General features: G+C 39.7%; 1 protein-coding gene across 1 annotated transcript in view; it reads right to left on the bottom strand.

The window, feature by feature from the left end:
• LOC5574161 (paramyosin, long form) overlaps nucleotides 1–5,482 on the bottom strand; it is a 68,907-nt gene extending 63,425 nt beyond the window's left edge. Inside the window, exons 1-2 of the mRNA XM_001655020.2 lie at nucleotides 5,009–5,482; nucleotides 3,788–3,844 (exon numbers count right to left, since the gene is read on the bottom strand). Of these exons, the coding sequence (XP_001655070.1) occupies nucleotides 3,788–3,844; nucleotides 5,009–5,128 (177 nt within the window). The 5' untranslated portion in view covers nucleotides 5,129–5,482. The remainder of the gene's footprint in view (nucleotides 1–3,787; nucleotides 3,845–5,008) is intronic.
• Nucleotides 5,483–15,443: the final 9,961 nt, after the last annotated feature.

Below are 15,443 nucleotides of genomic sequence, written 5' to 3'. Positions count from 1 at the left end.
TGATGGTTATTTGCTTCTTATTTTGAGTCATTTGAAATAGAAATACATATTTGCAGTCAACTCTCCATAGTTCTATATTTTGTATCTTAATATCGAGTTCTAGAACCATAGTAAAGTTTAATTTTCATGGCAACCTCGATGGTCCCTTGAAACGCCGTTGCACTAGTTTTGTGTTCTATAACTCTATGGTCCCTTCAACATAGAATTATAGAGAGTTGGCTGTTATTGCTTTACATATTACAAGAAATACCCCCAGAACTTCCAGATCAAGTATGAGTCATAACTTATCAACGCTTTCAAACGTTCGCAAAGTATGCATTGCTCATGTTTTGTATTTATCCGCATTCGCAAGTATCCAAAAAGTATTGCTACAGCCTTCGGTGTGGCAATCAGTTATTCAAAGTCATCCAAACCGTTCTGGAAAGTCGGTCAACTCCCTAATATGCTGCTGGATCTACGGCAGTCAATATTGGGTTCTTGAAATTCACGTCCATAATTATCATATGTAGACCATTTTATTCTTTCAAGCATTGAATATTGAAGGATCTTCAGAACGTCCTAGAGTGGAGACCATGAACATAAAACTCCATATGAAGCGTTTTCTCGATCTATTTGCTTAAGATGTAATCGTGAATGGTATGTGAAACTCATTCATTAGTTGAAACTTCCGCTGTTGCAATTGTTGGGTATTCTGGGATTTCCATTGCCCTAATATCTGTAACTTCGTTTTTTTTTCCACAGAATAAAACTGTTTCTTTTTTAAACCTTAAAATATATAATGAACCCAAGTTCAAGATTATGAAGTACAGGTATATTCCAATTTTATCAACATCATCGACAACTTTCAGTTGACGAAAACGGAACCGTGACAAAAATGGAATAAATTTATAAGACAAAATATTTTTCAAATTTGAAAAGAAAATTGCGGTTTTGTCAACATAATACACGGTTCATCATATATATGCACAATATTGATATTTAGAAGCTGTGAGGAGCATTTAGATTGTTAATTGTAATAGGTTCGTAATGAAAGTTGAATGCAGATTTATATCAATCAATATGATTTTGTAATAAATCATTGATAGTTTTAGTTTTCTTGGATAGAATTTTAATAAATGTCATATCAATAGATGACCTTTGCATCATAAAATGCGTCATATTTATAAAACTAACTACAAGGAAGTACATCGAGCTGACCATATTTTTTCAAGAAATATTAAACAACAAACAACTTATGTTTCAACTGTTCATTCTCATTCTTCTTCTTCTTCTTCTTCTTCTTCTTTTTATTCTTCTTTTTTTCTTAATAGCATTACATATTATCAGTAAAATGATTCCAACTTCGAAAGGGATGCACTACTTAATCGCCAATCTAGAACGCCACCATCGTTTTTTAGCTTTACGTTAGATCACGTAAAGACTGACAATAAACTAAAAATATAGTTTTTTGTTAAGTAAAAATAATATTAAATACTGGTGGTCCCGTCAAACTTCACTTTGCCATCAAGTAGGCTGCTAAAAAATGGCATGTAATCTCCCATATGAAACGACGAATTAGTTTTTAGTTGTTTTCCAGTTATTCCAGAGAAATTTCCAAATCGTTGACACTTGCACCAATTCAACAGTGAAATAATCATGTAAGTCTCCATGTTTATGTCTGCTCAAAGATCAAGATCCCAGAAAATTTGGGATGGGAATGTGTGTGACGTGGAAACGTCTAATATCAACAGTTCCTCAAATTGTCAGCCCTTTACCCTTTTCCTCGATGCAAACTTATTATATGGAGATTCCAAAATTTTATATAGATTGCTTAGTTTTGCTGGAACTCTTTCCCTACCCCTTTGGAACAGGTTCTAATCAAAAGCTGTTTGCTAAAATTTGTGCAATACTATCGAATTTGACAGATAAAAAATAATGTCCAAAATATGACGAGGTCGACAGTCTTATCAAAAATAGAATAAACTCGATCATTTCTCTTTCCGTGTTCCAAACATTCTTGAGTTCATTTTCAAGAGCATCCTTTATAAAAAGAACTGAATATATATGGGATCGTCCAATAATCACGTAAGAGGTTCTGGCGGGAAGGGGGTTGAGATATCCTGCGTACCATACAGATTATTTTAAATTTTTAAACAAAAAATCATACCTGGGAAGGGGGGGAGGGGTCAAAAAACCGCCAAAATTGTCTTATGCTGATACCGCGCTTATTTTGCAGTTTTGTCGAACATACCAAAATAGATTACATGTTTGTCTGTTTGCATGTGTGCAGTGCCTGTAATTAAGAAAACAATTCTAGGACTTTTGTGGAAATATTGGAAATCTGATAAAACTCTAGAATTCGAGTGGGAATGAGATTTCGGTTACTAATCTTATAAAATATTGAGGGTGCCTTGGAGACAGTACTTCTGTAAGATTTCAACGAGTCGAATGAAATGAAATATTAAAATATCTCAGCAATTTTACTGGACTCACAAGAATTTGTAACGGAGATTCCTACCAGAGTTCCCAAAAATCCAATTCTACCAATATAGTGAGAAATGATTTTTATTTCTAGGAATTCCAAGCATATTACCAGGAACCGTACCGGAATAACGAGAATATCACAGAAATACTTAGAATTTCCGGAATTCAAATGCTGTTAAGATAACGCACAGGGTGCCTACCTTTCTATCGCAATTTCACCATAAGGGCAATACTGTTCCAAAAAATGCTAGGAATTATGTGTTTCTTAGTTTAATTGCTGTAAACCCAAGATCAGATTTCAAGCTAAAATAACGAAATTGGTTAAACATTGGCGTTGGCGAAGACCGAAATCAACCAGAAAAATCTTTGATATAAAATCATAATGATATAATGCAAGATATATCGCAAAAATACACTACAAACCAATTCCGCGATAAATAGCGGAAATGTCCATGATAGTAATAAAATTTGACATGATTTGCAGTGTAAATATACCGATAAATATGCAACAAATATGGCATTCCTTTTATGTTCAAAATTTTATGCTGCATTTTTCATTGGCTTTTCGCTTTTCTTTATGTGTAGCATCAGCTGGCAGTTAACTGGAACACGTATGTAGTAAACGCTTATATTCGAAACTAGTACATATTCAAAAAGTTTTTATTCATACCAAAATGATAGTATACTCTGTGGATTTTGTTTTTGTGTAGATGCTACATGTAGTAAAGTTAAGCGAATTTCATTGGCATCACCCATTGATTGCCTTAATTCCACGACGATTTGAACGACTTTGAATTCAAACACCCAAAGCTGTTTAAATTTAAGGTCTTGTGAATACGGTAGAAATAACGTACGTCTGGAAGGATAGATTCTGACTTAAATTTTAATAATGTTCTGAAGGCCCTACAGTAGGACAATGAAATATTTCTAAATCGTCTGACACATCTTTGCAGGACACTTTGATTTTTGTCTAATACGGGTTGACAGACATTACATTGCATGTAGTCTTGGCCATTCTCTCAATATTAGTTAGAGACTAGGGCCACCCTATGCTACGATTTTGCATCTTCTGCGCTAAAAGCTGTAGTTTGTAGGTGTTAGATAAATTTTAATTTATTTGCTTAATTTGGTGGATTGATGTTTGTGAAACTGAGGCTTTCAGTGGCGCTTTTATCCCTTCACAAAAATATTCGTATTTTTGCCCCACTTTACTCTAAAACGCATCTTATAATACAATGTTTCTTAGGTTTCTAATTTAGATTATTTGCCCAAACTTTCGCATCAGTAAACTTAATTTTTATATCTATTCATAAAATACACTTACCCTCTGACGGAGGCATCGCTCCGACTCCAGATCTTCCTGCAGCAGGCGGATTTTGTCCTGTAAGAGGAAGCAGAGACGAGATGGAAAGCTTAGAAGGTGCCGTGAATCATTTCTCCGCAGACAGACGCGATGGAATGCACCATACAGCGATCCCATCTGACATTTTGCCGTTGCCATTCCGCGAATGAAGCACCATGCGTTATTTTTCGCAGTTCATACATTTCTTCCCACTGTGGCGCTCGGCGCAATCCCGAATCACTTTTCTCCCGTCTGTCAACAGTTTACAGTCCTTCTGCCTCTGTGTTGGGTGTTTTTCGTTCGTTAGATTCGCCCATTTTCATTATTCACACTGCCACTGTCACAATTCAGTCGTTTTGTGCATCGGTTTTCCTAATAATTTTACGACCATCATTTACGTTTTCAAGTCACACTGTTCACTGTTCTCTTCGCATTCCACCTTCGTTTTTTTGTTTGAGTCGAGAAGAGTTCTTCTTTGCTTGCGCAAGCACATTTTTCCACGATGATGGTTTTTCACAGTTTTTCTTCTTGCATTTGCACACGCACAACAGATTCGCCTGGGGAAGTATGAGCCGGTAAAAGTCAGAGTTTTTCCCCCTACGTGTTCAGGATTGCGCCGGTGTCAGCAGTTTTGCGTGGCTTATTTTCGGAGATTGGCAACGCAGATTAGTGTTTTTTGGTGTGTAGAGCGGGTGGATTATGAAAATGGGTGGGAAGTCTTTGAATAAGGGTAGTTTTAGGAAGCATTGCTCCGGTCACATTTAAGCGAACTTTTTCTCATTCGATTATGTCAAACAAAAGAATCAAAGAATTTCAGCGTTAGATCAATTTCAGGTGCATTCAAAAGCTTCAACAAGTAACTTGTCATTGAATGCGGACGACAAGAGTTAAAAGTCCTGAAGCATCGCTTGACACTCTCTTCGGGCTAGAATTTGCACTTTTTCCCGTTTGTGGGGCCGGGAGTTTCTAAAGTTAGCGCTCGAAAATATGTAACGGCGACGGGATGCGCACTTGGCGGAAGATTTATTTTGAAGTGACATTTCTGCGGGCGGTGCAATGCTCTTAGATAATTGTCAAAAAGGTTTCCATTGGAATGTCATGAGTTTCGGGAGAGGTGTTATGTAACTGTTAAGTGCTTTGTGTAAGTACAGTATAGTGGGACGTTGAGCAGGTGTGTTGATAAGTCTGTAACTGAAAACTCACCTCCAGCCTGGACAAGGCGCTAAGGTCAGCGCTGTATTCGATGCTGACATCGGCAGTTCCACCGCCAGTGGATTTGTAGGTATATTTCGAAGTTTTAGTAGTAACGGCAGAGGACGACATTTTCGCTCCTTATTTTCAACAGTTTTCACTAGCACTCAAAAACCAATTCCAGCACTCGGCAAACACTGATTGAATTCACTAAGAGTTTAAGACGAAGTTCGCTTCCTTGAGCCTTGACTGGGGAAGGCGAATGAGACGAGGGTAACAACGAGCGAGAGACAACCACACAACCGCTGAAGAATCCTTTCTTTTCCAGGAACAATTCAGATTCACTTTCCACCGGCAGAGCTTGGGATCGATCCGATCAGAACACCGAATGAACCGACTGTTAGGAGCACACTATATGCCAAAGATTTCATAAATGACGGAGCAAGGTTGGTGATCTACTAACTCGGTGCAGACCAACTGTGAGTTGGTGTGAAGGTGCGAGAATCAGAACTCGCCGAATGCCGTTCGCTTGAGTCATGTTTGTGTGAGAAAAATCATAGAACCGCACCGAATGCCGTGCGGTTCTCTTCCGAACAGGCCCGTAGTTGAGCATAAATGAGTAGTAAAATTAGGGGGTATCTGGCATGAAAGTAATGAAAAGCATGTGTTTTAGTTTAATTTCCAGATAGACACTTTTTGTAAAAACGTAATCATTCTTGCCAAATGCTGAAATGTCTGCAAAAATGATCGTATATGATTTGATGTACTGCTCTGCTATGGCAGTTCTTTCACAAATGTGCCTTGTCACATGTGTTTGGTAAACCTTATGGAAGTAGTCGAGAAAGATATGCATAAAACGGCCGTAATCCGTTCTGCCCCACTCTCGCCAAATCGTTGTGCATGTGATCCACCCGCCTAGCTTGATCCATGTCATCCGCGAAGCAACAAATTGTCCGAAACTCGTGAAAATCGTGCTTCGACTGATAATTTCGGCTCTCCGCATGACACCTTCAAGCGCAATATTGAACAACAGGCACGAAAGTCCATCGCACTGTCGTAGTCCCCTCCGAGAATCGAACGGACTGGAGTGTTCGCCCGAGATCTTCACGCAGTTTTGCACACCGTCCATCGTTGCTCTAATCAATCTTGTGAGCTTCCCGGAAAAGCTGTTCTCGTCCATGATCTTCCATAGCTCTACACGGTCAATACTGTCGTATGCCGCTTTGAAATCGATGAACGGCAATTTCTAGAGGATTTACCACACGGAAAAGATCGATCCGTTGTTGAGCGGCTGTCGATGAATACTGCTTGATAACTTCCCGACGGAAGAGAATCTGGGATAGCACTTTGTAGGCGGCGTTTAGGATAGTGATTGCACGATAATTTCCACACTCCAGTTTGTCGCCCTTTTTGTAGATAGGGCATATAACGCCTTCCTTCCACTCCTCCGGTAAATTTTCCGTTTCGCAGATTCTGACTATCAGCCAATGTAGACTAGCGGCCAACCTGTCTGGGACCATCTTGATGAGTTCGGCTCTGATACCATCCTTGCCAGCGGCCTTGTTGTTCTTGATCTGTTGAATGGCATCCTTAACTTCCCCCACCGTGGGAGCTGGCTGGTTTCCACTGTCCGCTGTGCTGACGTAGCCATTCTCTGTCCTGACCTTCTGTGCCTGTGTTATCTGCGCCATTCAGGTGTTCATCGTAGTGCTGCTTCCACCTTTCGACCACCTCACGTCCGTTCGTCAAGATGCTCACATTCTTATCCCGGCACATTTCAGCTCGCGGCACGAAACCTTTGCGGGATGTGTTGTGCTTCTGATAGAACTTCCCCGTTTCTTGAGAACGGTACAGCAACTCCATCTCTTGGCATTCCACTTCTTTCAGGGGGCGCTTTTTGTCCCGAAATAGGAGGGTTTGCTGTTTTTGCTTCAGTCTGTATCGTTCCATGTTTTGCCGCGTACCATGCTGCAGCATTGCAGCCCGCGCTACATTCTTCTCCTCAAAACCTCCTGGCACGCATCGTCTAACCAATCGTTTCTTGAGCTCCGTTCCACATATTCGACAATGTTTTCGGTAGCGTCGTTAATGGCTGCTTTGATTGTCCTCCAGAAGTCCTGAAGAGTGGCACCAACGAGCTCGCCCTCATCCGGCCTCAAGATACTGGACTTACGCATAGACGACATCTGGGTGATTCAGTCGCGTTAGATTGTACCGAGCCGGGCGTCAGTACCATACATCTCTGATGATGGATAGTTTGTAGCCGACACTGGCCGATCCCGGGAGAAATCAGGTGGCTTAAGCGCCACGCCGTTAGGAGACGGCAAGACAAGTTGAATTTTGCCCGATTGATACTCGTCAGGGCGAGTACATTTGAAATTCCCGAATAAGTTGAGGATCGAACCAGCGTGCAATTTACACGAGAACTGGGGTATCTATCCTACGCAACAACATATACTGTCGCACTCCAAAATCATTCCTCCAAATAACGCCGTAAGACGACACCCATACTTAAGACAGTGCAACATTCACAGTTGTCGTACAATACTGCTTCATTATTGGTGGTTCCACTACTGTCCGCAAGAGGTGCGACCAGTGTAGAAAAGGATTCGCAAGACGGCAGTCAAATTGCGCCACGCAAACAACATTTGACTCACACGAAGAAACGGGACAATATTTCTCTATTTTAAACGGTCATTCTCAGAACTATTCAATAACTATGAACATATAATTCATTAACGCAAATATATTGTAGTAATAATTTAAATGAAGTATTTATTCTAACAGCATACTAATTTGTGTATTGGTTCTGTTTATTTACATGTGTTCTTTCTCCTACTCTACGGCCCTATTCTTGTGCGTTTTTCCTGTATCTCTCTCTCAATCGTCCAATACATGTGCTCTGTCCGTGCTAACTGGATCCATTCACTCGACGATGCGACAAGCAAAAGGCGGTAAGCTAGTTGCACCCAGGTGGCTTACAAAAAAGGGCTTTAGCAACCACGCAACCTTAACATTTCCTGAAGGGATGTGTGTAACCGAGTAGAGTGTTTTTGTCGACGCATTTTCAAACGACTTTTTCGGCTGTTAAAACTGAAGTTTAAATCGAGTTTTTGCGCGATCTGGGACTAAAGTTGTGGTGTTGTGATTGCAGTTGTGTTCTGAGCTGTTGTAATTAACTGTAAATCCAGTGCTTACTTAGTGTTTGGATCAACTTGCCAATCGCCATTCTATATAAAGCCCTTCAGCAGTGTATCACAACAATGAGTGTGAACCTTAAAAAACCACTCATTCGTGCATCTTCTACATCCACTGTCAACACTCATACTACCTCAGGTCGTAAAGATGACTCCAACGCTGTTATGACGGTCAACGATTTATGGATCAAAATGCAGACAATGTTTACAAAGTCTAATGAACGTTTGGAAGCCAAAATCGATTCGTGTATGGACAGACTGAACAATCGAATGGACGTGCTGGAGGTTAATCTGTCCGCCAGTAAACAGGAGTGTGGCGACAACATTGCTGCGATCTCAGAACAAGTCGATCACATTCGTTCGGACATCTTTCCGACTAATCGCAGAATGTACGTTTTTGGGACGAGCTCTGAACTAGTAATCTCCGGCATTCTGTATCTTCGAACCGAAGATTTGAGGCAGGCTTTTCGTAATATTGCTATTGCTATTGGTTATCTTGAGGATAGCGTTCCGACAACTGCACTTAAACGGCTTTCTAGACATCCAATAGTACCAGGAACCGCACCTCCAATCCTCTGTGAGTTTGCCCTACGTACTGCAAGAGATGATTTTTATAGATCTTATCTTCAGCGAAGATCATTGTCGCTCCGTCAAATTGGTTTTGATAACAATAATCGCGTCTACATCAATGAGAATCTGCCTCCTTCAGTGAGACAAATTCGTTCAGAAGCCATCAAACTAAAGAAACAGGGCCAAATTTTAAGAGTCTTCACAAAGGAAGGAACTGTATACGTGAAGCGTGACGAGGCAAGTTTGAGGTTAACTCTATCGCCGAGTTGAATTAGCCCAAGAGCAAGAACATCATATGATCGTGCCCTGCGAAAATGTTGCTGCTGTTGCTGTTGTACTGCTGTTGTTGCTTTTTTTTATCTGAGTTTGGAAATGCGTCGATGATTATAATGTTATAACAAGTTTTTTTTGTCAATGAACTCGAATTTGATTTGCTCATTCAACACTATTACTCTGTACTGGATTGAGGTTACTGAAAGGTGTTTGCTGCTACCTTACAACAATGGGTAGTCGTTTCGGAAATAATAGTTCTGCGAGCTTGCTGATTCCCAAGGCTGTTTTCACCTCAGTCTTGGAAAGTGATCATCTTTGTATTTGCCATCTGATCTCACAGCACGAAATTTCATCAAATTCAATGAACTGTCAATGATATTTCGTGATAGCTTAATGGATGTAATTTGCATGTCTGAAACATGGTTAGACGATTCAATTAACGATAGTATGATTAAGGAGACACGGGAGACCGTGTTATTTTCCATATCTTTTGTCTCACTCTAACAATTATCATCAAAACTTTGTGGAAGTAAATCTCGAGTTTTAGTGAACCGACGAAGCTGAAAATTTATTGGGTTGTGCAGTAGATATATAGAAACACAGTGATACATTTTCGCATCGATATATTGAGTGGTTCTTGAGATTTGCTTTTTCAAATGGATAGGGTGATTATGATGACGTCCCGTGCGGCCTTAACATTCGCGGTTATAAACTGATTAGAAATGATCGTGACCGACGTGGTGGAGGCGTCTGTGTCTATGTTCGAAATAATTTAGTAGCGCGTATTTTAAAAACATCAAACAACAATAATTCATCTCCCCATAGTAAAACTGAGTATTTGTGTCTGGAAATCGAATGTCAAGGTGAGCGTTTCTTCTTAGGCGTGTACTACAATCCTCCGGAGATAGACTGTTCGATGTTGCTTTTTGAGCATTTTGAGGATTACATGATTCTACTTTTTTTGTGGGTGACTTTAACACAGATCTGCGGAAAACCAATAACAGACAAAGAATTTCGGATTTATTATCTAGTTTATCTCTTCAATGTATCAATATCGAACCGACTTTCTATCATCATTTTGGATGCTCGTTACTAGACTTCGTTCCCAGTAAACACACGATCGTATATGATGGGATATAAGAGTACAAATGTGGAGGCGATATACGTACACCTTGCATGCAGCCTTATGGCGCATGTACGTATATCGCCTCCACATTTGTACTCTTATGCGCTATCGTATACGAGTTTGTGTTTACTGGGTTATTACTGATAGTCCTGATCTAGTGGTCAAGCAAGATCAAGTTTCAATGCCGGGCATCTCTAACCATGATATGCTATTTTTTTCTTTAAAAATAGGATGCCCGCAATCTGATCATGGCATTCTCTATAGGGTTTACAAGAATTTCGACAGTACTGCATTACAAAATGCATTTGAAAGCATAGACTGGCACACTTTTTTTTGCGTTGTGAGGACCCTAATTGGCTTGTCGAGTATTTTAACAACTGTGCTAAATACCTTCATGATATTTTTATACCCTTAAGAACTCGTACTTTTAAACCAAATGTTTGGTACACTGGGAAAATTGAACTTGCTATTGTTAACAGAAACTTTTCTTTCTAAATCCAAATCAACTACCGGTATTGATAATTTTTCTTCTGATGATATCAATGACTATTTTTCCTCTAATTTCTCGACAGATTCAAGTGATTATTCTTCCTTTTATGATGTATCCAACGGATTTATGTTTAACACAGTTGAGGATTATGAAATTATTAACGCAATTTTCTCGGTTAAATCGAATGCTGTTGGCTTTGATGAAGTTCGTATAAGTTTTATCAAAATATTATTGCCTTTAGCTCTTCCTCTTATTGTACACATATTCAATTCCATCATCAAAACTTCTACTTACCCCCTAGCTTGGAAGTATGTTAAAGTAGGCGGCATCCACAAATTACGTAACGCTCGAAGGGGGGGGGGAGGGAGTAGGCTCGAGCGTTACGACTCATACAAGATTTTAGAAATTTCCATACAAAAAGCGTTACGGAGGGGGGGGGGTCGAAAATTTCCAATTTTAGCGTTACGTAATAAATGGATGCCGCCGTAACACCAATAAAAAAGAAGGGTTATTCTTCGACTCTTTCAAATCTTCGACCCATTAGTCTGCTGTCCTCGCTTTCAAAAGCTTATGAAAAAATATTCAAAATTCAAATGTCAGACTATCTTACTGGCGCTAATACCCAGCACCAATCAAGATTTCGTAAAGATCATAGCACCACTACAGCCCCTTTGAAAGTACATGATGATATTTCACAAAAAATTGATAAAAAAGGAATAGCTCTGTTGTTATTGATTGATTTCTCGAAGGCCTTTGATCGCGTTTCGCATAGTAGGTTGCTCAAGAAATTAAACTGTCGTTTTTATTTCTCTTTGTCTTTCATTTCTCTAATTAAATCCTATTTAACTGATAGGTTTCAAGGTGTTGTAAATTCCGGATCAACATCGTCAGCCCATATGATAAAGTCCGGTGTACCTCAGGGATCTATTCTTGGACCATTACTTTTCTCTATGTTTATTGACGATCTACCCTCCGTACTCGATTTTTGTTCGATTCATATCTTCGCTGATAATGTTCAAGTTTATTTATGTTCTGGAAATACTATTGATATTGAACAAATGTCTGTAAACATAAATCATGATTTACGAAAAATATTTAGTTGGTCGTGTATCAACCTTTTACCCATCAACTCCTCGAAAACAAAGGCCTTGCTAATCTCTAAAAAAAGAAATCCACCTAATCCCCCTGATATTTTTATTAATAATGAAAAAATTGAATTTGTTGAACATGCTAGTAATTTAGGAGTAATTTTTTGTAAAAATTTGAATTGGGATGCGCAGATCAATTCCCAATGTGGTAAAGTTTATGGCAGTCGCAAAAGGTTGCATCTTTCCACAAGACATCTGGACATCGAGACTAAAATTAGGCTTTTTAAGATTCTTTTTTTGCCGTTTTTCACATACGGTGATTTTTTATATTCAAATGCTAATGCTTACGCTCTTAACAAACTTCTTTTATGTTTCAACGCTTGCGTACGTTATGTTTATAATCTTCCTAGGTTTTCAAGGATCTCCCACTTACATACTAGCTTAATAGGTTGCTCCTTTTCTCAATTTTATAAGTATAGAACTTGTTTGATGTTTTTCAAGATCATTAACACAATGAAACCCGATTACCTGTATAGCAAATTAGTGCCTTTAAGACAATCTCGTGCAAGAAACTATTCCATCCCTAACCACGTTTCAACTTACTACGGACAATCTTTTTTCGTTAGAAGCATTGCTAATTGGAATCAGCTACCCTCTTCTTTGAAATCTAGTTCATCGGTTACTATTTTTAAACGGATCCTTTTAGTGTGGTTCTCCAGTACAGAGTAATATTTCGATTGATAGAGAACCTCAGGAATTATAGTTTTAAGTTAGATTGTAAGAATATGATAACATTTGAAATTTGTATTTTCTTTTTGTGGCAATTTATAAGGCTTTGCCTTACGCCATATTTTCATTGGAATAAATAAAATAAAAAAAAATAAATAAATAAATAACATTTCACGGACGCTTTATTGGCCAGACGTCTAAATAATCCTCGACCTTTGGTCGGCAAAAAACTTCTCCGAGGCGTCCTCGACGGACGCCCCACTCCACAAAAAAAGAGCGATGCGAAAAGGAATCGACTCAGAGATTGCCACCGTTTGCCCACATGTGATCGCGGGTCCACGTGGCAAGGTGTCCCGGTCGACCTTCGGGATGGCGGCCCCCTTTGGCAATTGATGACCACGGCTGTGGCTCGAAACGGCGTAGTGGCGAACCGTTTCCTATGGCGGGTATTGGATTGCCAGAACTTTCAGACTCGAACGGCAGAGAAGCGTCGCTGGTAGGGAAGATATTAGCCGCGGGCTATTCGAAGACAATTAGCACATACACGGTATTCTAAAGGAAACAAGCACAATTACCTTTAAACTTTTGTACGTACAAGGCCTTTTCGCGTAATCTTATGAGTGAAATTTTGCACATGCAAAGCCTCCAGGTGGTTTCATTATACGTACATTCTGGTTGTCTGGGGATATTTCTTTAGTGTAATTGTTCATTGTTAATTTGTTAGTTTCAAGTCCAAAGTTTAAGTTAGGAAAGTGCGTTTGGATTGTGCGTTCTCTAAAATAATCTATTTTCTAGTTGTCTGGGTCATCACGTTACTGTCACTCACATTCAACGGCTTTTCGACAAAGTAAACCACGACACTTCTACACAAATCTGCGGATCGAACGAAAGTGAGATGAAACCGTGATCTTCAAATAAGGGAAGGTGCCAACGACCGAACTCAACGGAAGTTCGATATTTCCCACGAACTTCTTCAAAATAATTCGGGAGTGCCACGGTTTATGTTGAATGCTCGCTCAAGTTCGGCCGCGACTCATTCTTTCCCCGACTTTTTCCGGAGATTCCAATTTTCCTTGACCTTCGGAGAACTCCTTCATGGCCGTTTGAGAGCTTATGAGCTTTTTATGGATGATTACCTAGCTTTCGGTGTAAAGGTAATTCATAATTAAATAAGCTGTGGCGTACCTCAACCTTACCTGTTTTATAGGTCTTTTTCTATCTAATCTGAAGAGCTAATTTATTGGTTTCTTACTGAATGAACTGATTTACCATGGAGCAACAGCTACAAGTTTTAGGCTTAGTTTCGACATAACCATGTTCTTCAGTCGGTTATGTTGGAGAAGTGCCGTTCGTCGATCAAAACGTGATCCATTAGCGATTATGTCTGCTGTGGTGATCTCCAGGTGTGCCGATACGGGAGGGCTATGCTGGTAATAGGTTCTTCGAATGGCCATATTCGTGGAGGTGGTAAAATCATTCATCCGTATGTCAGCCGATGGGCGTTGAGCCCTCCAATCGTCGCACAGTAATACGAAGGCGGAAAATAGTCGTAAAACCAGCTTGAAATATTTATTCCTAAAATATTTTTTGTATTTTCGAACGATAATTGAATAGTCTTTATCCAATTGAATATTTCAGAGCATTTTGAAGAACATGGCCGATGTAATTGTACTTTTTGCATCTTTGTAAAATATATGTGGAAAACCAAATGAAGTTCAACTTAGTTTTTATATGTGAACCCACGCTCGCACACATACCACACTAGACTTAATTTGAAGATTTTTGTTTGTCAAATTTCGGTAAATCTTAACCTCATCTTGCACAAACTTACGCAACATGGGTTTTCTGTAATATATGAAAAAGTCTCCTAAAAATGAGTGAACCATGCGATGATGACAAATGGTTCCAAAAATGCACAGTCTGGTCTATCAGTGTAAACTTTATTAAAATGTTCTTCTTGTTGACATCACTGGGGCAGATCCTGCTTCTCAGCTTAGAGTTCAATGAGCACTTCCACAGTTATTAACTGAGAGCTTTTTTGGCCAAAGTTGACATTTTCGCATTCGTATATCGTGTGGCAGGTACGATGATACTCTATGCCCCAATGAAATTTCTATTACGAATAGTGTCAAACCCAGTCACCTTCAACATGGTATTAGTTTTAGCCACGGACTCTAACCACTCGGCTAAGAAAGGCTCCAAATTGATAAATAACCAATAAGATTAACTGGGTATTGTAATGATTTTAAAAAGAATTTCATGGTTGTATTTTTAAGCTAATGTGTTTATATATATTTTTTTATAATATTAAATACAAAGCGCCTTTCTGAAAAATGCCCCTCAGGGCAATGCCAGCACCGGATCCTACTTAATACCGTATGACTAATTTTTTGGTTGATTTTCAGTGAAAACATCACCGATTCGGTCGCGTTTGCGCTTTGTGGCCTGAGTTTCCCGTGCGATGTTTTAAGTGAGTGCCTTCCGCACTGTGAGCAACCCAACCCATGTGCCACTCAGTATGCCCACAGCTGAGCCGATCGGTGTCTCGAAGCTGTTGCTGGGTGCCCCGCTACTAAAGGCGTGTGATGGTCATTATTGCGTGGCGCGAACAAGCCATGACGATCGGTGGAAACAGAAATCCTCATCCAGATCTCAACTGCGCACGCATCCTCCGAGATCACCGCACGGTTCAGAAGGAAGCAAGAGCGAATATGAGTGTTTGGTCAAGTCAGGTGGGTTAAAATTAGCGCAACACGGATTGTTTTATTGTTTTATAAATATACGTGGTTTACTCATGCTATCGCGTGTGTGATGACCAAGGATCGTCGGGGCGTTGGAAATTGTACACGGTATCAGCGTGCGAGTCTGTCAAAGGTTTGCTCAGTTTTGGAAGACAGACGATACGTAGATAAAAGGTTTCCGGCGAAGGCATGAGTCAAGGAAGGGTTATTTTTGTGAGTTGTTTTCAACTTCT

Source organism: Aedes aegypti, chromosome 2 (assembly GCF_002204515.2).
Source record: "Aedes aegypti strain LVP_AGWG chromosome 2, AaegL5.0 Primary Assembly, whole genome shotgun sequence".
In the NCBI taxonomy this organism is placed as follows: domain Eukaryota; kingdom Metazoa; phylum Arthropoda; class Insecta; order Diptera; family Culicidae; genus Aedes; species Aedes aegypti.
The sequence above is the reverse complement of the archived record's forward strand: the minus strand, read 5'-3'. Positions and strand labels throughout refer to the sequence as shown.